Source organism: Topomyia yanbarensis, chromosome 2, assembly GCF_030247195.1.
Source record: "Topomyia yanbarensis strain Yona2022 chromosome 2, ASM3024719v1, whole genome shotgun sequence".
Lineage (NCBI taxonomy): Eukaryota > Metazoa > Arthropoda > Insecta > Diptera > Culicidae > Topomyia > Topomyia yanbarensis.
Window position 1 is genome coordinate 199804476 of NC_080671.1, and position 26041 is coordinate 199830516.

Genomic DNA, 26041 nt, shown 5'->3' on the forward strand with positions numbered 1-26041 from the left:
TGTCCTTGATACAACTGCTTCTACAGCCCCCTCTGAATATCTTGACCAAGCATAAGTCTCCGCTAAAAAAGTTCAAATTTGTATTCTGTATTCCTAGTTCTAAGATAGTTGTAATTTTACCTCTTTGTTAAAACTATTGTCCCCCATCTTGTAAATAGAATTGTATCCCTATTCTTAAAACACCTGCGAATTTTCTCATAAATATTTGTTCCCCCTTTTGTGTACCAAACTATAGTGTTAGTTTTAAGATAACTGTAAATATTTCCTAAAAATTATTACTATTGAATTCCTTGTTTTAAAATTTTTTCATAAAAAAATCTTTTGCCCCCTCTCTTGTATATAGAATCTTATTTCTAGTCTTAAGATAGCTGTAAAATTTTTCTTTTTTAAAAAAAAATATTTCAACATTGTAACCTCCTAGTTTTAAAATATCCAAAATGTAAAAACAAAAGAATTTGGCACCGCCAAGCTAACGCATTTGTGCCTATCAAATAAACGAAATGAATAAAAAAAAACAGCGTGTCGGTTTTACCCTAACCAAAGGGTGTCGGATTTACCCCAACAGCGCACTTTTTTTTTAAAATGCTATTAAAAATATTGAATTTATCAAACTCGTCTTCAATGCACCCAGTTGATCATAAGAAAGGCCGATGATAATAGGTACTGAAAAAAATGGTGATTTGAAAAGCTTTTGTTCCGTTAAAACCCTAAAATCTACCAAAAAAATCTAATATCCTAACGAGCATGAACGCTGCTGTCGTATGTTTTTTATTATTTTTCTGACGTTCGGCGTACTACCCTAGTAGCAATTGAGGTTTTATAGTAGTCTTATAGCCACTGATAAAACTTATATTGCAATTGCAGCGTGCTATAAAACTTCAATTGTTACTTGGGTAACGTAAATCCAATTTGTCTTCAAATTCTCTACATAATCGTCCTAATGATAAAGTGTCGATATGAAATGAATAAAAATTTGATTTCTAGGGAAAGTTGTGGAGTGTCGGTTTTACCCACAATTCCCCTACGTTTAAAACTGGCTTAAGCGTTAAGCGAGGGTGAAGAAGTCGACCCTTAGTATGTTAAAAAATTGTCACAGCGAAATCGATTTTTCATGCCGTAATATTAGGTATCGTGATAATACAACTAGGCCGCAAATAAAATGTTGGGACTCTTTTGATCTAAAACTAAGGCAGAATAAACAAAAGCAAGCCGTACAACTCATATTTGTACATGTAATTAAATGAATTGTTTTAATTGAGACGCTCATTTCATACGCAGTTTGCAAAACATATCAGGAATCAGAATATATTGGCTTAAGGTTCAAATTACCTTTTTTAAGCATGTGTTAGAATTGAACGCTTGGTAGTGTGCGTAGAAAAATTTGTGTTCAGCTTTGCCACCGGATTATCCATTAAAACCTTTTTAAAACTCTAAAAGAAGAATATCAGTCGATTTATTAGATCATCACGATTCAATTCATGCAAAATACCTGCTGGAAAAACCATCGGCTTAGCTAAATGGTGCTTTTGAAAAAGTGGCTGTGGTTTTTTCATTGCGCAGTTGTGTTGCGTACCCCAGCTCGGTGTGGTAGTGTGATAAAAAATCACAGCCACTTTTTCAAAAGCACCATCCAGCTAAGCCGAAGGTTTTTCCAGCAGGTATTTTGCATGAATTGAATCGTGATGATCTAATAAATCGACTGATATTCTTCTTTTGGAGTTTTGAAAAGGTTTAAATGGATAATCTGGTGGCAAAGCTGAACACAATTTTTCTTACGCATACTACCAAGCCTTGAGGTAACTTGAGCCTTAAATACCACATTCCCTGTATATAGTCGGATTTGTGTTTTGCAAGATATTGCGCTACAAGAATTTTTAGCTGTGTAGGTATATGCCGAAAATAATATCTTTCGTGATTCTGTTTAGAAATATTTCCTAAAGGTCTAGGCGGTTTTTATAACAATTATAGTGTTTAGAAGTTTTAATTAATATCAAAAAAGTACCTACAAAAATAAAAAAGAACGGAACACGACATGCCTGGCGATGCTACATGACGCGTGATGAAAAAGTTATACCAAACCATAACATCTATCTTATATTTGTAACAAAGTTTTCTCCAGCTAATACTAGGATCAAAAAACGTGTTTAATCCACCTAACAGTGTGATGAGACATTTCTTATAACTCTTATCACTCTTCGGATATTATATCGTTTGAGAGCATTTAGAACATGATGCTTCGCGATGTTTTTGATAACACTTACTACATGGGATAGTGGCAGGACTAAGAGAATCGCTCAAATCAGCATAGGACAACATCAGTGCTCTCAAACTCTCAAATCTCAAACCAAATCAATGGGAAAGCGAAAAAATGGCCCATAAAATAGACATACCAACGAATTATTGTTAATGCTCTATTAATAAAATATCTATATTGTGGTGGGAAAACTGAATTTTCCTAAAGGGGTTATATATTGTACTGAAACAAAAAAAACGAATTTTTTTTAATCGATTTGAAGTTTATATTTTACTCAAATTTCCAACGCGACTGAGAACTAAGAAATCAACGCTTTTTCTTGAAAAGGGCGATACTAGCAGTGATACCATTCAAAGAAAATCAACAGTGAATATTTCCAGACTTGGTTTTATTTCCTATTTAAGAACTATTGTGTTTTTTGACATCCTAGATTGCATGATTCAGTGATCGAAACCCAAAACTTCATAAAGTATTTGAAATTATTAAATTAAAATTTGTTTTTGCTATTGAAATTGACAAAATGATAGTATTGCCCCTTTGGCGATTGTTTACTTTTTCGGTCCCATCTATCAGCATTGAAGTATCGCCCTTACGTTTTTTTACAATAACTACCGTTTTACACCACCGATTTCGTCCGGTTTTTTTTCAATAGAGATCATTGTTACTATTTACAGCTGGTATCAGTTTGATAATCCTAAAAAAATACGAAAATAACAGTTTCGCCTCTAAACTGCTGGCAAAAAAAGTATCGCCCTGTTTGTTTGCATGGAGCGTGGAGGGCGAAACTTTAAATAAACAAACTAAAATACAGTTTCGCCCGTTGTATTTTTTTCTGTAGTTTAAGAAAGCAATATCGTAGAATCAAAACTTTTAGGTTAATTTGTTGCGTTTCAAAGCCCTCATTCGCATGTAAGAAAAAAGCCCTATGTTTACATCTGTAAGTAACTGCAAAAACGCAATTTTTACGCATTCAAACATTCATATCTGAAAAACTAAACATCAGAATCAAAAACAAATTAATAGCGTTCATACTGTTTTTTAGTTCTTTCATTTAAAATTGGTTTGAATAAGATCGGTTCAGCCATTGCTGAGAAACACGAATGAGAATTTGTCCGTTACATACACACACACACAGACACACACACACACAGACATTGTCCCAAATCGTCGAGCTGAGTCGATTGGTATATAAGACTCGGCCCTCAGGGCCTCGGAAAAAATCTTGAAAGTTTGAGCGAATTCTATACATTTCTTTTATAAGAAATGTAAAACTTACGATATCGTTAATTTCTATATTTTCAGCATCCAAATGCTATCTGTTGGACGATGTGCGACGGGAGGAGAAACTAAAGGATATTGCCAACACCATCACGAATGTTAACCGATGGAGCTCACCGTGTATTACAGATAGTCTATCGATGATAGCGACTGCGGACGACAAACCCACACGTGATGAGAACACGGTACCGCAGTATAGTCCCAAAATGACCGGACAAATCCGACCACAGTCATTGTCGATCCCGTCTACCGCACCGGCCATTGTTTCTGCCATTGTTAAGAAGATTCCTACTGGAATCACCGGCATCAAGTCAGAGCTGTCAAAACCTACCAATGCTAACCATACAACCTCTAGTCTGAAGTTGCGATCTAGTCAAACCCACGAGCGAGGTGATCCCGATGGAGATTGTGGCCTCGATGATGCTCCCGCAAGCTATCTGGCGAAAAATTCCGAACTTCGCGTTAGCCTACCTTCCGAGGAACTGCTCAACTCTAAAAAAGGCTGGCTTATGAAGCAGGATACTCGCAACGGTGAATGGAGTAAACATTGGTTCTCACTCCGAGGTGCAGCTCTGTTCTTTTACCGTGATCCCGTAGCTGAGGAGAAAGGAGTTCTAGATGGTGTTCTCGATGTCAACAGCATTACCAGCATAACGGAGGTGCCAGTCAACAAAAACTTCGGATTTCAATTGACGGTATGTATTTCTTCTGCTCCATAATTAGTATATTTCGATATATAGCGATGAAAATTTTATTTAACCTTTCTTATCTTTCAAAGACATGGGACAACCGAAGAATCGTACTATCCACAGTGACCATAAGCATCAGGAACAACTGGATAAATGTGCTCAAGAATGCGGCTGGATTACCACAGACCAAAGTTATGCTAAACAATAATAGCCTAGGGCTGAAAAATCAAAACGATGAGAACTTTGACACGTTAACGGAAAAAACTCCGCTAGAGATACAGATCATAGACAGTGGGTCCATTTTGGAGAAAGTCTCCAATCATAGTAGTAGTACTCGAATCGGCGTCGAAACGAATCGAGGCGAAGACGTGGTGGACTGTAAACCTGCCCAAAAGAGTCAAGACGTGATCATACACCTTACTAAATCGAACAGTACCAGTGATGTTATAAACAACAATGTGCCTCAGAAGTCATCCAGTACGACAGTGGTAGTTACGACTCCAGTAACTCCGGTAACGCCAAAATCGATGCTTTTTTCTTCCGACGAAGAATACCGCACTGCGTCCGAAGGTGGTCGGAGGGACAGTGTCGGAGATTGGGGCTCGCCTTTATCTTCTTCACCGCCAGTGCCTCTTTCAGCGATAGCTAGAACCAAAGATAGATTAAGATCATCCCACAATCGGTTGCATAAACGAAGCCGATCATCCCCACCCAGCTCACGACGTAGTACAATCGATAGTGTTCAGTCGGAAGATCTCCCGTTAATAAACGCAGTTCAGGAAGAAGTTTTCATTGATAAAGAAGTGCAGCTCCGGCTACAGGCTGCTGAGAAGGAACTTTCCATTCTACGGGAGGAAACCCACGAACGGGAGGCTAGAATGTCTGAGCTGCTGGCAACATTGGAACGGACGGAGCACGAACTTACAAGAAAACGAGAGAGCGAGGAGAATCGTGAAAAACTGATGATGCAATTAGATGAAAGTCGAAACAGTGCCCAAGAAATTATCGATAGGATAACGGTGGAGTTGGACAAAAGTCGGGAGATGATCAAAGAATTAGAGGATCGTCTTGCACGTGGTATCGAGGAAAATGAGTCGTTGTACAAGAAAATTCGTGATTTCGGGATTTCCAGTCCAGCTTCCAGCATTTGCAGCTTAAATACAAAAATGGGTAAGATGAAACGAATGGACTCGTTTAGCGATCTGACTAGTTTAAACGAGGTAGACCCGAACAGTTTGGATAAAGATATGCTAACGGACGAGTATCACGAGCTTAGGGCACGGTTCGAGAAAGCTGTGAGCGAGTTAAAGGCTATGAAACGAGAACTAAAAGAATCGCACAAGATGTTCGATGATCTTGAGATATCCTATGTAAGGATCAAGAAAGAAATAGACCGGCAGCAAAAAGAGCATGAAGCACAGTCGAGAATGATGGCAGACCGAATTCAAGATATGACAAACAAGTATACGAATGCTGAAAAACAAGTTCGAATGTTGAGGCAAAAGCTTGTTCGAAACGAAAAAAGGAGATCGCTGTCTTTGAAAGGTAAGGAATCACTCTCCATTCAAAAAGAACTAGAAGAGAAAGTGACTGAGTTGGAAAACAAGATTGATGCATTGGAGCATGGATCGATGCTGGTTGAAGCGGCTGTATCGCCACAGGAATCATCCGAGCTAAAGAACGTGAAACGAGCTTCTACACGACTTCGAAGAAAGAGCTTGGATAGTGCTACGATTTCTACCCAGCCGATGCAGGTTTTGTTACGACTGAATACTTTGGAAAAACGAGTCGAAACGATTAAAGCGACTACCGGTGAAGTTCTATCGGTTTCAAGCTCTAACGAATGTGTCAACAGTACGGAAGCCGTCATCAGTAGTACGAGTTGCACCAAAGATGGCAATAATGCAGCTAGCTTCATTCCTCCAAAGTTCTCCGAACATCTAATGGACCGCCTGAAAAGCCTAGAAGGTGTAGTAATTTCAGTTCGTGAGCTAGTTAACCAAAGTATGCATCAGTTTCAAAACCTAAAATCGTCTCGGTCGCGTAGATCAGTTTCACCAATTGCAGACAAGAAGGACTCATTCAAATTCGTCGAACGGTGTCTATCGGAAGTGTCGAAACTACTACGTGACAGTTGCGACAATTGTGTTATACAGGACTTTGCGTTAAATAATAACATTATTCTGCTACCTGAAACGAACCCGATCAAGCTAGCACTTACGCAGATGGAGGGTCAGCTAAAAAACAAACTAAGTGATCTGTTAAAGCAGCGTCGAATGCTTCGAGAAACGAATGGGTTATGTCAAAGAAAGGACATGGAATTGTTAGCCGAACGAATTGCGTACGAAAGTGTTTGTTTCGGCCGACTGAGAAATGCACTGGAACGAGCGGAAAATGTAAAAGAATACGAAGAGAAACAAACCAAAGTAGAAGTGTCCGAAACGATTCAACTAATGGCAATGCTGAAAGCGAAACTAGCCGGTAAGTGTGGAATCAAAACGAACAGTAGTATTGATGTGTTGGCAAGTGTTTTAGCAAGGAAACTAGTGCTGTCAGCAGGAAGAACCAGCAGCACTAGACCATTAAACTTCCCGCCACTGAGTCCTAATCTGTTAGATGATCTGCTGCGACAGCAGAACGAGGTTCACATGGTAGCAAAACGTTACAAAACGACTGTAATGGAAAATTTGGCGTATGGTTTGGCTGCTGAAACACTTAGCTACATTTCGTCATCAAACGAAACAATTCAGGGTGCTGTTCAGGAGGCTTGGCGACAGGCTCAAGAAGCAGTGAATGCCGAACTAGTCCAGTCTGAAATAGCCCACATCATGATGCGAAGTGCTCAACGGTATGAAAATGCTATAACACCCGCTTTTGGCTACGCGTTGTCAACAAACGAACGGATAACTTTTGAAAATTTTGCCGATGCTGTTCAAGATGTACTACGAAAAGAAATGGAAATGGCAGTGACACAGCTAACGGAGTGCTACGAAGAAAGTCTAGAAAAAATGAAACGTGGCCAGTGGCGATTGCATCTGGAGCAAGAACGAAAGCCAAGCGAGGGACGACAACTGCTGGCAGAGTTTGCTGATATTATCGCCCATAAAGCTTTGATCGATGCTCGCGTCCAGGTTTTAAAGGGAGATTACGTGCCTGCCAAAATCAAACTGATAAGTGAGGATACCAATAGTTTCAGTGTAGTAGGTCTTAAAAAGTATGAAAATTTGTACACTGATCTGACTTCAGACTTGGAAATAGCCAATCCAGATGACATCCTAGCCGAAGCGGACTTTAATTTCATGTACAAATACTTCGTACATGAACATTTGACCAATAAATCGGACATCAAAGAGATATCGAACGCATTAAATGAACTGGAACGATCGGTTGTGTCACTGCATAATACCGTGATCCCAGATAATGTATTGATTTCTAGTACGATTGATGTCGATAGCTTGCGAAGCATACACTCACGATGTTGCGAGATTCAGAAACGTATTGATTCTCTGTTACTACAAGCAAATATGCTGCACGCTCAGTGTGATGAATGCGATCGACTGCAAGAGACGCTTATCCAAATTACCGATCGCCACGAGACTGACATTGCCAGCTTAAAGCAACAGAACGAGGCGAAAGTTAATCAACTCAATAAAAAGATCGTCGAACAGAATCAGCTTCTGACGAATATCGAGAGCGAAAAGAGTGAAATACAAAAGAGGCTCAACAATGAGAATAATTTACTGAAGTTGCGCGAAAATGAGTTGAGTGAGTTGAATACAAAGCTTCGTGATTACGAGACAATGTGCCATGAGAAAGATAAAGAAATTGAAGAATTGCTGGAAAATTACGATGAGGAACGCAAAAAATCCAAAGTACTTCGCGACAAGTACGAGGAGCTTTCCAACAATTACCAAAGAAATGTACAGGAATACGCCGAGCTAGAGAAAGAGCGTGACTACGTGTTTGAGCAGATTCAACGGGAGAAGGATCTCGTGAAGAAACATGAAAGGCATCTGGAGATGCTGGAGACAGAACACGCTCAGCAAGTAGACAATCTGCACGCTGCCTACCGGGAACAGCAGATGGCAAACGAAATCGACTCGCAGAAAGATAAAGACGACGAAGACAGCCTTCGATCGAAGTATCAAGCGGAAATCGAGCAACTGAGAGTGAGTAGAATTGTTTGAATGACTATAACGTTTGAATTGATAATAAACCTGCTTCTGTTTATAATCCCGATTTAGGCTCTTTGCGAAAAAGGACTAGCCGCGATGGAAGCTTCCCACAAACGCATCATTCACGACTTGCAAGAAAAACACCAGCACGAAATAGCACGATTGATTGTAGAAAAGGAACAGGCGCTGGCCGAAGAAACACAGGTATTATTTTTATGCGGTACACTTCGATATTGCAAAAACTGTTAATATTTTAAATTGAAACAGGCAACTTTGGCAGCATTGGATGCAATGAGGAAAGCTCACCAAAACGAAGTTCAGCGAGAAGTTGCTCGTTTCAAGCAGGAGTTTTTGAAGCAGTTCCAGAAGGGAGGCCAATCTCCACTAACCTTTAAAGAAAAAGAGTAAGTTTAGAAATATGGTAACTGACTAACTGCAATCTAATATCGATTCATATTAGGCAAGAGCTGGAAGAAGTACGCCAGGAAATTCTGTCCCTGTCGGAAAAGTACTCGATGAAATGTGTAGAAACAGCATCGCTAGAGGAAAAATTGAGAATCGCTTCCCAGCAACTGAAATATTCCCAACAGCACATTCAGCAACTCGATGTTAGGTAATATGTCCGCAAACAAGAAACGTATCAATATTTCAAATAATCCAATGCATTATCGACTTAGAAACAAACAATTGCGAGCGCACTTCGTTTTGGGCGAATCCGGTGAATCTTCTTCGCTCAGTAGTTACACATCGAAAGGAAGTCAGCTGAATGCGGTCAGTATATGATGGATTTTGTGTCTTATGTAGCAAATATCCAGCTTTCTAATGGAGTGCGATGTTAAAGGGTTTAACATTTTTAAATAGAAAACTGGATACGTTTTGGTTCGTCACTTCCTGATATGTTTGGTAACTCAAATGTTTTTTTTCGTTTCTAATCACCTGGATGTAATTATCCTAACCTAAACCCAACAAAACTAACAGCATGAAGATGTGAGCAGTGTGCGAAACTTCCTGAGTAGCAGCAGTTCGACGACTCCGACAGTACAAGTAAGCCCGGTGGTAGGTACTGCAACAACGCCAAATACCACCCTACTCGGCAGTACCGATTCAACGTCAGTGACCAGCAGCAGTTCATCTTCCTCAGGCCATGGTGTTGATAGTCACAACAAAGAGTACCATATTATTAACAATAAGAATGAATCACACCCCAGATTGAAGTTTTGTGAAGGTATTACATTGTTCTGTACTTTAAGTTTTAACTGTTCGCAGGACTCCTTTCTATGGATTGTATAGCACTGGGACGACCACATTGCACATTATTGGGGAAAATTATTTTTTCAGCCATTTAAATAGGGGCCAGCCATATACTACGTGGGCAATTTAGGGGAGCGGACTGGATATGAAAAAGTCCACGTTTGTCCATGAGGAGGATGCCAAATAGATACGGGATGATCCATAAATGACGTAGTATTTTTTTGAGTGATTTTTAACACCTCCCTCCCCCATCGTAGCATTTCGTCACAAACCCCTAAATACCCCCCTGGTAATTACGTAGCTTGACGGTAAACCTTCCCCCCCCTTGACTTCGTAAAAAATGTAAAAATTTAAAAAAAAACTATGTTAGATGAAACGGGTAAAGCTACGTAGCATGATATGATCCCCTACCCCCCTGTCGTCACACATCATCACAAAATACAAAACTCCCCCTCCCCCATATAATGCTACGTCATTTATGACGTCCCTATGTGGATTTGTTCGTATCTGCCGAACTGATCCACAGCCGCTGGCCATATTATTAGCTAAGAAATTGAATAACCAAATTCGATGTTTTTTGTGTTCTTTCCAAGGGCAACGTCACCTCAGAATAATCTTTATACTCTGTTCCGTTTTGTAAGAATTCCTATTTTCCCTGGCAAATTTAAAAAAAAATAGTTTTTTTTAATAAATCGAGTATTGCTAAAAAATTTAAAGAAATAACAACAAATCCATCCAATATCAATAAAGTTTGGCTCGAATTTCGACCGATTTCATTGAACTGGCAACTCTGCATACTATTCTTCGAATCGTTCAATAATTCTGGAAACAAAATTCATGTTTCTATTTTGATTTGTTCCGGAGAGAATGGAAAGAGAGACGAATATTCTGAAGCCAGAAATATTCTGGTTGCAGTTAAAAATCGAAATAGTGAACTTGCGCCTTTCGATTTTCCTCCGATTTTTAGCGTGCGGAACTAAAGCGCAACTGGTGTAGATGATGCGCAAGTTGATTCTCTAACATGTACACAAGATGCGCTTTAGTTGCACACTCTGCAGATAAAAAAACGAAAGGCGCAAGCCGCATTTTGCGATTTTCAACTGCAACCAGAATATTTTATTAAGCAGACTAGAGTCTGTATACAATATAGAGTCCCGTACAGAGGAATGCGTAACACTGCGTAGAATACAGTCGTGATTCGATGGTTGGGCCACACCTCTGTCCAACTAACGAATTTGATTCGTTAGTTGGACCGACTGACAGATGTCAAAAACTCTCCAAAGGAGACGTTAGTAGTGTAATTTCATCTATTCACATCTCTAATAATTGTCAGATTGATTGTCAAAGTAAATTTTACATAAGATTTTGACATTCAGATGCTTTTTAGTTGGACAATGGTTCAACTAGCTGAGGTCCAGTTAAGTCTGTTGTAACCAGATGCCAAAACTTGTCGCTAGGATCACAGAAATAGATCGTAGAAGGTGACTTAAGCGGCCTAAACTAAAGGTGGAATTTGTTGTATGAGGTATCTTTCCATCCCTATCAAGTCAGCCATCTCGGTATAGTCGATCACTCAATAAATAATAAGGAAGATCGCATGGTCCGATTTATGGTTGTACTTGTATCCATGTCACATTTAAATTATGCCAAGGTGTTTCAAAAAGGAAAAAACAGCAAATTTGTAATTAGATTTTCTCTATCTCTTCAATATCGAGCATATTTTTAGCATATACCGGGTCATTCGATTCGTTTGACGTTTTCGCACTGTATTGGAAAGAAAAACATCGCGCCACAATTTCTACCCATTTTAAATTCCTCGCATAAATCTATGCACTTGAAGTATGTTTTTTTTTCATTTGCTGCATTCAGGCGAAAATCATGAGAGAGCGACGCTACTTTTTAAACCACCAGAACATTGCGAAAACGACAACGGCCTACGAAAAAGCATGCGTGCAAATTCAATTTCATTATTTGCTCCACACACTCGTTTTCGCTTTGAGATTGAGAACGGCATTAGCACCTTGGATATTGAACATAGTGCTGGACAAACAAAAATACACTAGTTACGATATTTACCTGTCATTGTTAGCTTTTGCGGATTTACGAGCTAGCGATGATATTGGATGACTGAAGCACTATTGGTGTGCATATTTCCCGTGTTTACGGCGTTCTAGTTGCATGTTATGATGCATAAAAATAAGTAGCAAAATTACTGATTTAAAATTAAAACAATATTGAATTTTCGTATTGTAATAGGATAACGAAAGACGCTGCTTCTACTACTCGCTAGAATTGAAAGAGGAAGGGGCGTTATCTTTATTGTTTTGCTTTGTATGTATTTAGTAACGAAGGCAGCGAAAAAATGAAGGCGAATCCAGTGGATTTCATCGTCCATTGAATGGATATAAGATTTTTAGGCCCTGGCTATAATACGTTATGTGTACCTATCCCCACTCTGATCTTACAACCCAGAATTGAGGGACAAATTTTAACAAATGTGGAACATGGACAAAATTTTGACGGGGCGTACTCCAATGACCTCTCCTTACTGAGGTAACAAAATAGAATACATGGTTATGATGTATTGAAGTGATGCCCACTAACGCATTGATTCCGGAAGCGCATATTAAAACTTTGCTTGTTATTAACAAACTTCTTTCGAACTTTTACACTTGACTCGTTTATAAATTAAACTTTAGTTGAAATTTATCTTGAACAATTCCTTCATTTTTCCAGGAGCCAAACTGAACGTTTCTACAGTCATCCCTACCTCGACATCGACCGGTATAATCGATCCCGCCAGTCTGGCGAGCAGCAACAATCGAGCCAAAGTTCTAAACTCCAAACAGCTAAACAGGAACCCTCTAGGTAACGAACTGACCAGCACCTCTTCACAGCCGTCCTCCATCAGCAGCGTCCACGCAGCAAATCCCATCCTTAGCACCAATAGTAGCAGCATTAAAAGCAGGGACAATAACAGCAGCACCAGAAGTAATAATAATAATGATAGCGACAGCCTCATCGAGCCTAAGCCAACATTGAAGATGTGTTCGCCCCCTCCCTTAGATGAGAAGGACGTTGAACAAATTCATCGATTCGAATTGGAGATCTAAAGCAATACTATAAACAAAAATAATATAATCATAATCATCGTTATTATTATTGTCAACACATTGAACATCGGTTACATCATTAGCTTCCTCGAGTGCCACGCGCCAAAATTGCACTGCTTTTCCAGCTGCAACGCAACCCTCCAAGTAAAAATGTTAATGGCTTTTGTTGTATTTTAGCACCTGTGACTTCCCCATACCTCCCACCAGTTAATTATGCACACAACAATCGTTCCAGCGCGGAATGCTTTAGTTTACATCTATCTAATTTAACAGATCACTGTAAATTGCTAGATTTTAAATTCTGATCCTTTTGTTTCATTTTACGTGTACAGTAGCTTACGAAAATCTGTATAAACATAACTAACATTTAGTAAAATTCATCATAGCATAAGCGTAGAATTTAACAAAATCCGAACCTATCTTACAGCAAGTTGAAAAAACGAGTGTACGAGAAACCATTTGCTAACTTTCACACCTACGTACTGGTAGACTTAGATTACATCTGGTGTTGTCTCTTCCCTAATAGAGCAAAATATGAACCATTCAGGCATTTTGAATATTTCAAAATTAGACACCTAAGGCAGCTAGAAGTTTTTGAACCTGTTAAATGTTTTGGTTTAATCCAATCTAGTATTTCTCCTACGAAACTACGTCTACGTACTAAACCTTCCTTTAGTTCTAAAATCTACCAATTCTACGCAGTCTTCCCCCTGCCAAAGTGGTTCTGTTTACTTTACGTTTCATCAATAATGAAAATGCATGTTTTTGACATATTAAAAAAGTCTTCACTTCATAGCCGCTGTTATATCACATCCCAGGAAAAATAAACATATTAGCAAGTAATTCCAAATAAAGGTATTTTTAATTTTCCATCAATTTACTTGTATCGATACCCGCCAACTTTACATATTAGAAGTCCCCGGTAGTCTTTTGGTCTCAGAACAAGGTTGGGAAATATACTGGACAAATCCACGAATTAGCAAACATACTGGGTTAGAAAAATCTCTTATGAAAAATTTCTAACTCTATGTGCGGGATCGGGACTCGAACCCAAGTGCGCTGCGTACAAAGCAATCGATTTACCAACTACGCTACGCCCACCTCAGAGTCTTTCTTCTTGCTGTGCCTGGTGAGACCAAGTACGTTTTTATTATGTGTTGTTTTTAGTTCTGCCAAATAGTCTAACGCGTGCAAGACGCACTAGCGGTTCTGGTCTGCGAGATTATTCCCTAGAGAACTCAAACAAGTGATTTATGCGCCACCTCCGAAGAGAACCGCTTGTCACATTGTGTTTGCCCGGCAAGTGTCTTAACCTCGGATCCTCATAAAAGAATCCGACACGATTTGACAGCCCTGGATGACCATCCAGTGACCTGGACTCGGACCGAATAACGCTGAAAATAAAAATAGAGGAATTCCGTCGTTCAGCCAGTCATGGAATATCACCTTTCACGTGTCTCGTCACAGAAACCATTCCTAATTTCAAACTGACCCGTAACGCCACAGAAGTGATAGTGGAGGGGGTTGAGGTTCCCAAGCAACCCAAGACTTGCAGAAAAACAGCAATTAAGACTAGAAACTACTGAACGAACGACGTGAAACTCCTTTTAAACCGAGCCAACCATTGCGAGGAAAAACTGACTAAAATACATTCATTTTACACTTTTACATGAATTACAAAAACAGATTTTTATTCACGCACTGCATTCTATCCTCATTGTTTGACCGATCTATACTTCCTTTCCACCTAACGTGTGCGATTTTAGTTCTGGCGACATTTTTCGCCCAAGAACTATCTACACCAAAAAAGCTTCGTGTGCTAATGTCAGTAGTACCCACAGATGCTACGAAGTGCTGTACGGCGGGTTGATGATATTCGCCGCGTGGTGAGTTTTGCCCTACGCCAGGGCGGCGTCGAAGCTTCGTTTCGATTGGTCGGTTTGTTGATTATGTGCTTTGCGGACCTGGGGCGCCATGATTAATACCACTAGCAACATACCAACACAAACATGACGAATTGCAACACCTGTACTATAATGCGTCTTGCGTGGAAGCTTGCGGGAGTGATTGGTAGTGAGTCGATCTTCGGCTTACGCGTCGCTAGAACCGTTTCGTTTTGTTGACAACGGTCCGAAAAATTGCTAGTCGGCGGGAAATTCGACGGTGACGATACTGTCAAATAAAAAGCCGTCGAACGGCTATTCAACGCTGGTTTAAGCCTATGCTCATATAAGCACACATGTTTTATATTTACCTTGCTTTAAAAAAACACTACCGCACAAAAATTCTAGCTTTGACTCTTACAATAGCTAACGGAAAAGGAATTTTTTTTTTCAAATAATTAACTCGGGCTAAAAGAATTCTAACGACGTTTTATCTCGACATTACAGCGCGAAGCACTCGCACTTCTGGCTTCTTTCACTATCCAGGACAAATTTGATTGTAAATTGCGATAGGTCTTCAGATATACTGCGAGTGTTAATTTTCAGGTTTGTTAACCGGAAGTACGTTATTACGTATTCTCCCAGAATTCTCCCAGAGTTCAATTCTTCACGGATTCAAATCTACATCTCCCTCCCCCTCAAGCCACCTAGATCAAACCAATTGGGTTTCGCGCGTATCTGTATATAATTACAAAGAATCACCCCGCCGATTGATTCTTGCCAGGCTATAGAGAACCCATGGGAAAGCAATTGGGCATTTATCCCAAACCTCCCGCTAAGGTCTACGCATTCGCGCAATAGAAAGAGCGGATGAAATTTATCAGTTCATGTGCATGAACGGGATTATTTGTATGCGTGCGTTTAGTGTTCATTACCCATGAACGAGTTCATTAGGCTTTTGGAAGTTCGTTTCATTTGTAACAGTGCTATGCGAACTGGAATATACCTTGGAAATACTGTGCGTATGAACAAGACGACTTGCAAGAATAGAAGTAGTAATGCAAAAATATGAAGAAAATAATATGAAAGTGACCCAATAACACTCACCATATAATATCACGCACAAAGGTTATTTTCGGATCCAATCTCTCGAAACTCGTGTAAACCGACGCCGACAGGGCCAATTTCTTCACCCACGCTTACAAAACAGTGTCCAGAACATTATTTCCAAGCCAAGTTCGTTCTTAAATCCATTTTTCCAGAAAACTCTTCAAGCAGACAGATAATTCTCAAGGGGGGGTGGTTGATTTTTTAACGTTTATTTTAAAAGAAACGTACAGAAACCCTCAAACTTTGAAGATTTTTTCAGAGGTCTGGGCCTAGTCTTGTGAACCGAACAACTCATTGGGTGAATGTTTGTTATTGAGAAAGAGTGATCAATAGACACCGCTGTATAGTGGTCGGAAACCCCAAAAAAACGTGAACTTAACTCACTAGAGGCCAAACCATCGAATATATTCACAAGGATATCTTTGGATATCTTGGGTCACCTGTATAGTGGTCGGAAACCCCAAAAAACGTGAACTTTACTCACTAGAGGCCAAACCATCGAATATATTCACAAGGATATCTTTGGACGAATTGTTCGTATAAATATTCCCAACAACCTGATAAAAATTAAAATTAGGCATGACATTGTAAATAGTCTGGACATTGAAAATAGTGCCTGCTCGTTTTTATATGCAATGTTCAATAATATTTTCACATGCAGTCTTCAACAATAATTTAATTTTTACATGCAGTGTTCAACAATATTATGTGGTTTTAATACCTCAACATTTTCCGGGAACATCGTTTGCACGAAAAGTCACAGTGAAAAAAATTATATTAAAAAAACTAAATTTAAGGGAGTTGCCTTAGAAAACGTTTTATAAATCGATAACCTTAAGTCCTACAAGTTCAAGTTGTTCAACAAAATTCTTCATTATGAGAATTTCTAAAACTTTGTCGAAGACACTAACTTTCTACCTCGTCAGTATAAAAAGTTAATTTTTCTAGTTCAGTCATAGTAAGCCATGCCTATTTTTAATTTTTATCAGATTATGGGGAATATTCAAACGAACTATTCCTCCAAAAACACCCTGTGAATATAATCGATGGTTTGGCCTATGGTGAATTAAGTTTTATCACATTTTTAACACTTCCGACCACTGTGCGCTGCCTGCTGGCTCGTGCCGGATTCGTATTGGTTTGTAGTAGTTGTTAAGCCAACCGACTAAACCTAAACCTCTTCGCAGGGGTTGTGTTCTTGCTTATTTTATCCATAGTTACTTTTCCTTACTTGCTTTTTAACCTTCGCGATATATCTGACCTGCTCAGGTCTGCTGCAAATATCGCCACCTGTTGAGACATGAACCGATCCGGAGATGTCGACCAAAAGGATTTACATCTGCTTACAACCACCTTCGCCGGGCTTCTTATCCTTCTTGGTGCTAGTCGTTCCTATTTATCTGTTAGCTGGTGCTGAGAACTTCTCGGCGGCGGTATTTCACCCTATACCGATGCCCATTTCGGTGCCACTCCAACGGAATAATCATCGGCGGTAAAATTTCTCTAGACAACAATATCCCGATTTTGTCCAACTTCGTGTTTTTCCTCCTTAGCTACCGTTGCTAGCCCGCTGACCGACATCTGCTGTCTGCTCACTACTGTTGCTATTATCGAAGCTTGTCGAAACGGGAACCGATCCTTCAGAGAAGCCGTCCAACTTGACATACATCCCTTTTCAACCACCCTCGCAAAGTTTTGTCCTTAGTTTCTTCATTGACTTGTCTCTAGAGTGACATGACATTTTATGTGTCAAAACGGTTTGCAGTACATTTGTTTCCTGAACAGGAAGTTAATAAATTTTCAAAAGTAATTCAAAATCCTCATGGGGGGAGGGGTTGAACCCCCCCCCCCCTTGCGCACGAGCCTGAGTTCAAGGTACAGTGTTACCCGATTGTTGATTCGGCTGTAGCGATCACGTGTATCAGATTTTAAAATTGCTTCCTATTCATTAACTCCCGTGCCCTGCTATAAAGATAGGTTGTTCACTTCTTCCATCTCCTATGATGAAGAATGAATACTGGGCGGCTAGAACAAATGTTCTGCTTGCGTGCAAGCCAAACGACGTTTCTCTCCATGTCGTTTTCACTAAAAATTGGGTGGATGAAATGGTTAAATGCAAAATACCAAAGGGAAAACGAGAGGTGGTTCGATCCCGAACAGTTCCAAATGAGTTCACAAATTTCCGGTTTCAAACCCTCAAAACTTATTTAATCTGAGGATTCACAGTTTCCCTGTTCAACCATTTTCAATTTGTTCAGTGGAAGAAGACAGAGTGTGCTTGTAGTATCGTGATTTCGTTCCGAGGGCTAGCGCAATTAGGAGAAAAGTTGAATGTGCGGCAAGTGCGAGAAAAAAGCCGTGCGACGGCTTTTAATTGCAGATTTTGCGCCTGGCGAAGCTACTACCGCACCGCCAGGAAAGATCATCCCACCTCCTGCCACCACACTCTGCATCCACGTTTGTTGAGGAATTGCGTCCGTTGCAGTAAAAACTCGCACAAAGAAGCGCCGCCACGTGCGTAATACGGCATCGCTAAACGCCGCCAGCCGGATTTGTAGATCCGTAATTTGTTGCTGGTACGCTGTCCGGAGGTCCGACACTACCAGCAGTTACCATCAATCCCCCCTAGGACCTCAACAACACCGTCGGCGCTAGAAAGCGCGAAACCGCCGCGTCAGTACCGAACGGCACTTGTCGTATTTGGAGCAAGCAGCGCGGTACCAGCAGTCGTCGAAGTTTTATGGTGTAAGTGCGCATCGAAAGCCGCAGCGTGAGATGGTCAGCGAATAGACAGACTGCGAGTAAACGCCTAAATTCCCTGCGCAGGGTAAGCAAAAGCTTGAGAGCAAAGGCAGAGATTATAGCTAGCTTTCCACCCGCACATGCTAGGCCCTGAACCGGTATTAGAAATGTAGGATTAGCAAAATAAGTGTAGTTTTGGAATAAATGTAAAAATTAGATTGTGTGTCCCCTAAGCGAATGTTTAAGTGATTTGAAGTGATATTTCGATAGTTGTCTCGTTGAAGGGTCTCATGTTTCGCGTTCATTCCTTGTAGTTTTTTTTGTTGTTTACTCCGGGTAGGGCTGCTCGGGAAAACAGTCCCCACTCTGGTTTTAGAAGCTGGCTTATTGTTTGGTTGTTTTTTTTTTGGACTCTGCCAGTGATGAGAACCACGAGTTGGTGCAAAATTTCGGTTAATTAGTTGCGGAATCTTTGCGTATTGTTTGATGTCGTCCCGCGAGACGGAGTACCCTTCGGCTTTTACGTCTGCCGTTTCGTTTCCCCCAAATTTTAAATAAAACTAACCCGCCCTGAGGTTGGGTTTCTTGTCGGACAACCTTGAACGTGACAAGTGGTCCTCGTAAGAGGTGGCGCTTAAATCGCTTGTTCAGTGATCCGGAAAAAAGGCTATAACAGACAGATACGTAGATACGTTTGGCACGCGCTACACGGCATTTATTAAGGGGTTGCATACCTTTTTGTGCGAAAAATGTCAAGAAAGTTTGAATTTGCCTGGAAACTTGGACTTCCGGAATTGTCGAGAATATTTGAATGGCAATCAGTGATCTAGACCTACGAATTTGTGTAATTTAGTGATCATTCCAATCGATTTTTAACCTATGAGGTATTACTATTATAAAGGTTCATAAGGGAAATTCCAGTGTGACCTTACCAACCAACCTGTAACTTCGGAACCAAAAGCTAGAACTCAACTAAATTCAATGGCAAATAATGAGTTTACTGTACCTTTCATTTGAAATCAAGTTTGTAAACATCGAACAAGAAATCGCTGGGAAATAGGTGCGATATTAGTTTAGGAACTGGGCGAATTCCCCCGGGGAATTAGGAATCGTCATAGCCAATGGCCAATGTGGTCAAAGCTACTTTGATTGATCATAAGCGATCTAGACCTGCAAATCCTAGTAGGGGACCGCGGGGCAAGTCCGACACCTTAAGCGAAATTTTTTTTCTAAAATTCCACAAAGCTCCCAAAATTGTATATTCTGTGCATAATCCTTGTTTAGGTGGTTCTTAACAAAATATAATTTTTTTAGCGTTTCAAAAAATTGAATTCATTAAAAGATATTGGTTACCAAAAAATGGAGAAAAATTACATTTTAAAAACGCTGCGGGTAAGACCGCACCCAAAAGGGGCAAGAGCGATCCCCTTTTGAACTCTCTTTTTGTCTATTTTTTCCATTAAAAATGTATTGTGTATGTGTGATAAAGTGCAATTACGTGTATATGAGTATGTGTGATGCAAACGCATGCTTTCTGCAGTTTCATCGCGTAGCAAGAGGAAGAACATTCGAATGCGTGGTGTTATGAATAAATAATGTTTAACGCATGGTTTATATTACGGTACGGGTTTTCTCAAGTAATTATTTTGAGCTTTATTGCCACTTGTATAGCCATTATAACGAAGAAGAGCTGTTCTGCAAGCAGATTATATACGCTGTTACTAGGACTCATTCACTTAAAAGTGACGCACGCTTCATAGTAAGCTATCCGGTTCGTGTTGTGATTTTTCGGAACACTGTTGATCAATAATCCAATGTTCAATGAAAATTTTTCAACAATATCATGAAAAAATCTCATATTAGATTATACTTTTCTTTTTGTAATATAACTATGAATCACGTTTAATTTAATTCTTAATTTTTTTAGGTCGGCTTGAGATAATACTGATAAATAAATGCAAAAAAACATTGTTTCCGTGTATTTCAATTATTAACATGACGTAATTATAGTATAATTGAACACACGTCGTTTGTATCGAATCAAAAACGAACCCAATCATCTATACACCGTGTCGGTATTACCTCACCCAAAAACTGTCGGTCTTACCCCAACAGCGCACATTTTTGTTAAATGCTCAATTAACAGTATTGAAATACTCAAACTTATCTTCAATACACACAAATAACGATATGGAGAGTAGAATAGAATGTGTGACACAAAAACTGGTTATTTTCAAAGCTTTTGTGTTATTAAAACCTTAAAATGTATCAACTAAAAATAACATCCGCATCAACTTTGCTTTCGCTTGTTTTGTTTATTTCGTTGACGTTTAATAAATCCATATGGCATCGAAGTGTATCGAAATGCCTATAATAATCGTACTAATAATATCCTGTCATTATTGTATGATTTAAAATTTGATATCTGGGAAAAGTCGTGGGTGTCGGGCTTACCCCCAGTTCCCCTAATGTAGCACACATCCTTTAGACATCATGGTGTTATAAGTTTATATGGGAAGTTGCTGTGTGACCGCACTCTTCAACCAGTAACTTCGGAACCGGAAGTCGGATCAACTAAACATTCAATAGCAGCTTATGAGAGCGTTATAGCTTTCATTTGAAAATAAGTTAGTGTAAATCAGTTCTCTGAGAAAATTATGTGAGATTAAATGACAGACACATACATACACCCACAGACATTTTCCGATCTCGACGAACTGAATCGAATGGTATATGACAATCGGTTTTTAGAGTGATTGCATTGCCATTCTTTATATGAGAAAGGCAAAAAGGTCAGGTTCGTCCGCTTGGCTGGTTTGACAAGTTAGGCTCACAAGACACAATCTTCTGGCAGAATAATGAACCCAAGCACACAACCCAGAATACTAAGCTGTGTTTTTCATATAATCTCCCCAAACAACTAAAACTCCTTTGCACAGCCTACACATGAACTCAACAGACCATCATCAGAACAAACCAACCGGGATTTGATCCGTAATTTTCTATTTTTGCCTTTCTCAATAGAAAGGTATTGCAATTGCTCTGAAACCCGACTTTTTAACGGAGGCACGGAGGGCCGAGTGACATATACATATACCATTCGATTCAGTTCGTCGAGTTCGGCAAATGTCTGTGCGTGTGTATGTATGTATGTGTGTGTATGTGCGTCTGTGTGTGTATGTGACCAAAAATGTCACTCATTTTTCTCAGAGATGGCTGGACCGATTTTGTCTCAAATGAAAGGTGCAACGTTCCCATAGGCTGCTATTGGATTTCTAATGGATCCGACTCCTGGTTTCGGAATTACAGGGTGGTAAGCACGACACCCAGAAAATGTCGATTTTAATAAATTCTGCAATGAATGTATAAAAGTGAAAATTTTTCCAAAATATGACCACAACTGCTTCGATTTGTAGTATTAGGTCACTATTATCCCCAGCGGAAGTATCTAAATTCAGAATAACAGTCACATCGGTTTCTCGGAGATGGCTAGACCGATTCAACCAAACTTGGTCTCAAATGAAAGGTATTGCGCCCCCGTAAATGGCTATTAAATTTCATCCCGATCCGACTTCCGGTTCTGGAGTTACGGGTTGTGGCGTGCGATCACACAGCAAATTGTGATTCAAACCGATACTCCGATGAAAGCTCAACTACTCAAACTACTTAAATTTGCAGTTCTAGATCACCGACGGACAACCAAACTTTCGTTGGCTACATTGACCACCATAGACGGTTCCGGAAGTGCCCGGGAAAAGCGGCCATCTTTCAAAATTAACGAACTCGCATCAATTTCCCGGAAATGGTTAGGCCGATTTTCGCAAACTTAGTCTCAAATGATATGTATAGCTATATTATCCTCACAGATGTCTATAAAATTTTATACAGATCAGTTATATGGTTCCGGAAATATAGACTAAACCGTCCGGTCACATATGAAATTCCCATGTAAGCCGGATCTCAAAAATTTTTTCAAAGGGGGGACCCCATGAAATTTCAGAAATCGAATTCGTATTTTTGATTCCAAACATCTTTAAATTGCATGAAACGTCGAGATTTTATGTTACTTCGAAAAAAAAATTTTATAAAGATCGACTTTTTGGGACTTAACCGATTTCGCTCCTTTTTTCAATTCAATATTACCGTGGCTGGTTTTTCTTTTACAAAATTTTAGAACTCGAATAATGATTTCTTTTCTTGTATATAGTCAAGTCAAGTATAATAAAATTGTAATGTATACATTTGAAAGTTTTTAATAAATATAAGCAACTAAAAAATTCTCGTGTTCATGATTGAGAAAGGCACAATTGCACCGCTAGGTGGATTAAAACAGGTTTTTTTGTTTTGATACTCCTCGGGTGAATTTCACTTACGACTAAATCGTCGTTTAAGTCTAACATCAAGCTCCGACGTTCGTTGGACGAGAAACGAAAGATGGTGTAGCTATCAGGATATGCAAGAAAGCCTGCATTAGGAAGCTTTACCACAAAGCCAACGCGAATCCTTGGGGAGACACCTACAAAGTTGCCATCAAGAAAATAAAAGACCCAGCTGACCCAGTTTATCACCGGAGGGTTGTTCCCGCAGCATGAAACAACACTCTGGCCTCTGCCATCGTACAGTGAGGCAAAAAAGAGACTCGAATAACCAACGAAGGGCTAATCAAGGTGGCGAAAGCCATGAAAGTGAATAAGGCTCCAAGACCAGATGAAATCTCCAACCTGGTACTGAAACCAGCGATACAGTGCAATACGGATATGTTTAGAACTGCGCTGCAGAAATGCATCTATGAAGATAGCTTTCCCAGTAACCTGAAGCGACAGAAGCTGGAATGGAAGGCTAGCTAGCTGCATCACTGAAAGAAACGGATGTTTGCAGTCTGTGGGATGAGAAAATTTACTGATTTACGAAATATTTTCCAAATCTCAGTTATCAAGTTTCAACTTCACTGAGGTCTCACCAAAACATTTGCTTCCTGCGATCTCGGCAAAAAAGGCATTAAAAGATGAAATTCATCAAAAAACAAAAACTGTTCAGATTTTAGTCATGGGTGCGTTTCGACTCCGTCGCTTCAGAAACCGACACTAACTTTTATCGGAATAGATTAGCGACGTGATGTCCCGTCCGACCAGAAGTTTATACAGATAAGACACAGTTGAAGACAAAACTTGTCTTGGCTTAGCAGGCCTATACGAAAGCACTATGCTATATTTCACCCTAAGTATAAAAATTGGGTAAACCAGCGCGAAATTTTTTGGTAAAACCAGTCCAGTGGTAAAACCAGTGTGTATGAAGGACACAAATCCTAATTTATTAGTCATGGGTGCGTTTCGATTTCGTCTCTTCAGAAATATAGCATAGAACTGTGCAGAGCTGGTGAGATTTTAAAAATTCTGTGCTGAAACACAAAAAAACATTTGAGAAATTTGCAAACTTTTTGCTATTTTCCGGCCCAAAAAGTCGTTCCTGAAGGTATGTGCCGCTTCACAAAAGAAAAAAAATTGTGAAATAATTTCCACATGAGGGCAACACACCTTACGTAAAAAAGTTGAATGTGAATGTTTCGTGTTCCACTCGTCAGTAACTGACACAAACTTACTACCAGTTAGACGATATATCCAAACTAACACCGAATTGTATCGGTTATCCAAGCACGTCTGACTGGCAGCAAGTTGGTGTCAGTTACTGGCGAGTGGTACACGAAACATTCAAAATCTGAAGATGATTCAGGACTATGAAGAAAAGAGAAATGAAATACTGTTTGCTTATCTCTTATGTGGATTATAAAATTCCGGCTTAGTAAAACAAAGCATCAAGCCATCTTTTCAAGAAGTTGATTGTAAGGTTTAAAAAACACAAGCCTACTCTGTAGTGTATTGCATTTTAAGGTTTAAAAACACAAGCTCTGTAGTGCTACTCTCGTGACTGATCACTGAAACACTCCTTACTCGTTTTACAGCCTTTGTGTGTCTTCGGGTATGTGCGAGAGTTTTAGTATGTAGTTGTCGTAACTCTGCATTCTCGCCAAATTTTTGCGAGCCCCGGACACGGACGAGACTAATCGCTGGGCCGTTGTACAACCACGAATAACACTCGTGTGCTCCGAGACCTTACACCCGGTTCAATGGCTGCCACTCGCTGGCAGTCCGCTCGTTTTCACCACTAAGAACCTCGTGTCCAATCGCTCGGCTCGCTGTTTCCAGTCCACTGTTGGTCGCTTTGCTATTAGAGACTTTCAAAGTCTCTCGAGCTACACTTTGTAGCGGTCAGTCTGATTTGTTTGCGCCAAGAGTTAGACAACCTACCGTTGATCGACTCTTGCGCAACACCCTAGCAAATATGTACTCCTCTCCGCGAGGGGAAGAAATTAAATTGCCTGTTGAGATTCTCCTGAAGACGAAAACCATGACGATCCTTCGCTTGGAATGCATGATGGAAAGGGGCAGATAGAGCCAAAGGTTAGCTGACAGGATAAAACAGCTAGTAGGGTCGTTGATTTCCGACTGTGTTTGTAGGAAAGTGTGTGCAGAAAGTTGCTAGAAAAGGTAAATGTGCTCAACGTTAGGTGTCATTGACCTCCACGCATGTGCTAACGACCCCGTTTGCCGTAGCCAGACGGCATTATATTTTCTATTCCGCACAGCTCGCCGACGAACGAGAGAAGAGGCAAAACGAACAAAAGCAGCACGCGCACAAGGACGAATTTGAACCCGGCACCGTTACGCCGCCGGAAGGAAGGACGGTCCATCAATAAACCGTTTTCTTCAATCGCCGGGAAAACCATCGCAACTTTTCCGGCAGATATATCAGTATCAACCAGCATCAACAACCGCTGGTCAGAAACCGGCGAGACAAGAATCGAGATTGTGTGTCGGCCGTTATGTTCTAGTCCGCAATTCATGAACGCCACACACAACCCTTTAATAAATTAAGCCACCCGTGTGCAAAGCGATTGCCGTTGATACGCTGGAGCCGTGAGGTGATGTCACTGAAAGTTGAGGATTTGATGGAGAAAAGCACACATGGTCAATGAGCACAGTAGGGAGAGAGTACACGCACACAATTAGAAGATAGGCCTAGAAAATTAAAAAGTTAGAAAATACAAACATGCAATAGACCATAAATCTGCCGTTTTGTACCGTAAATAAATGTTGTTTAGTGTAAATGTAGCGACTCCCCATACCTAACTTATCATCACTGGAACTGTAGCCACTCACCGCCAGGTGGCCCAAACATACTGAAAGCGAAGCTTTCACCCGCTCGGACGTGCCTGGCAGGATTCCCCCCAGATAGCCGGCAGCGAAATAAAAACTTTGGCAGAATTTCTGGGGGTCTGGCTGGCAGAGCGCTGCCCAGCCGGCCGGCTCAAATGCAACAACCGTTTCTGGCAGAATTTTTCGCCTTACGGTTATTAACGGTTTTTTCTGCCGGATTTCTGCCAGGCACGCACCGGCAGGACCGGTTTTGTATCGCTTCAGGTTTTGCTTGTATTTTTTCTTAATTTTTTTTTAATTTTATGTAAATTTATAATAAAAACATGTGTGGA

The 26041-nt window shown here is 40.1% G+C and overlaps 1 protein-coding gene across 4 annotated transcripts in view; it reads left to right on the forward strand.

Moving 5' to 3' along the window:
- LOC131682649 (protein outspread) overlaps positions 1–13529 on the forward strand; it is a 641520-nt gene extending 627991 nt beyond the window's left edge. For 3 of the 4 annotated variants that reach the window (XM_058964301.1, XM_058964299.1, XM_058964302.1), the window contains 8 exons: positions 3557–4227; positions 4311–8390; positions 8466–8600; positions 8664–8800; positions 8857–9009; positions 9074–9167; positions 9375–9621; positions 12384–13529. In XM_058964301.1, coding sequence (XP_058820284.1) covers positions 3557–4227; positions 4311–8390; positions 8466–8600; positions 8664–8800; positions 8857–9009; positions 9074–9167; positions 9375–9621; positions 12384–12760 — 5894 coding nt within the window. In that variant the 3' untranslated portion in view covers positions 12761–13529. The remainder of the gene's footprint in view (positions 1–3556; positions 4228–4310; positions 8391–8465; positions 8601–8663; positions 8801–8856; positions 9010–9073; positions 9168–9374; positions 9622–12383) is intronic. The other variant, XM_058964303.1, reaches the window with a different exon arrangement.
- The last annotated feature ends 12512 nt before the right edge of the window (positions 13530–26041 follow it).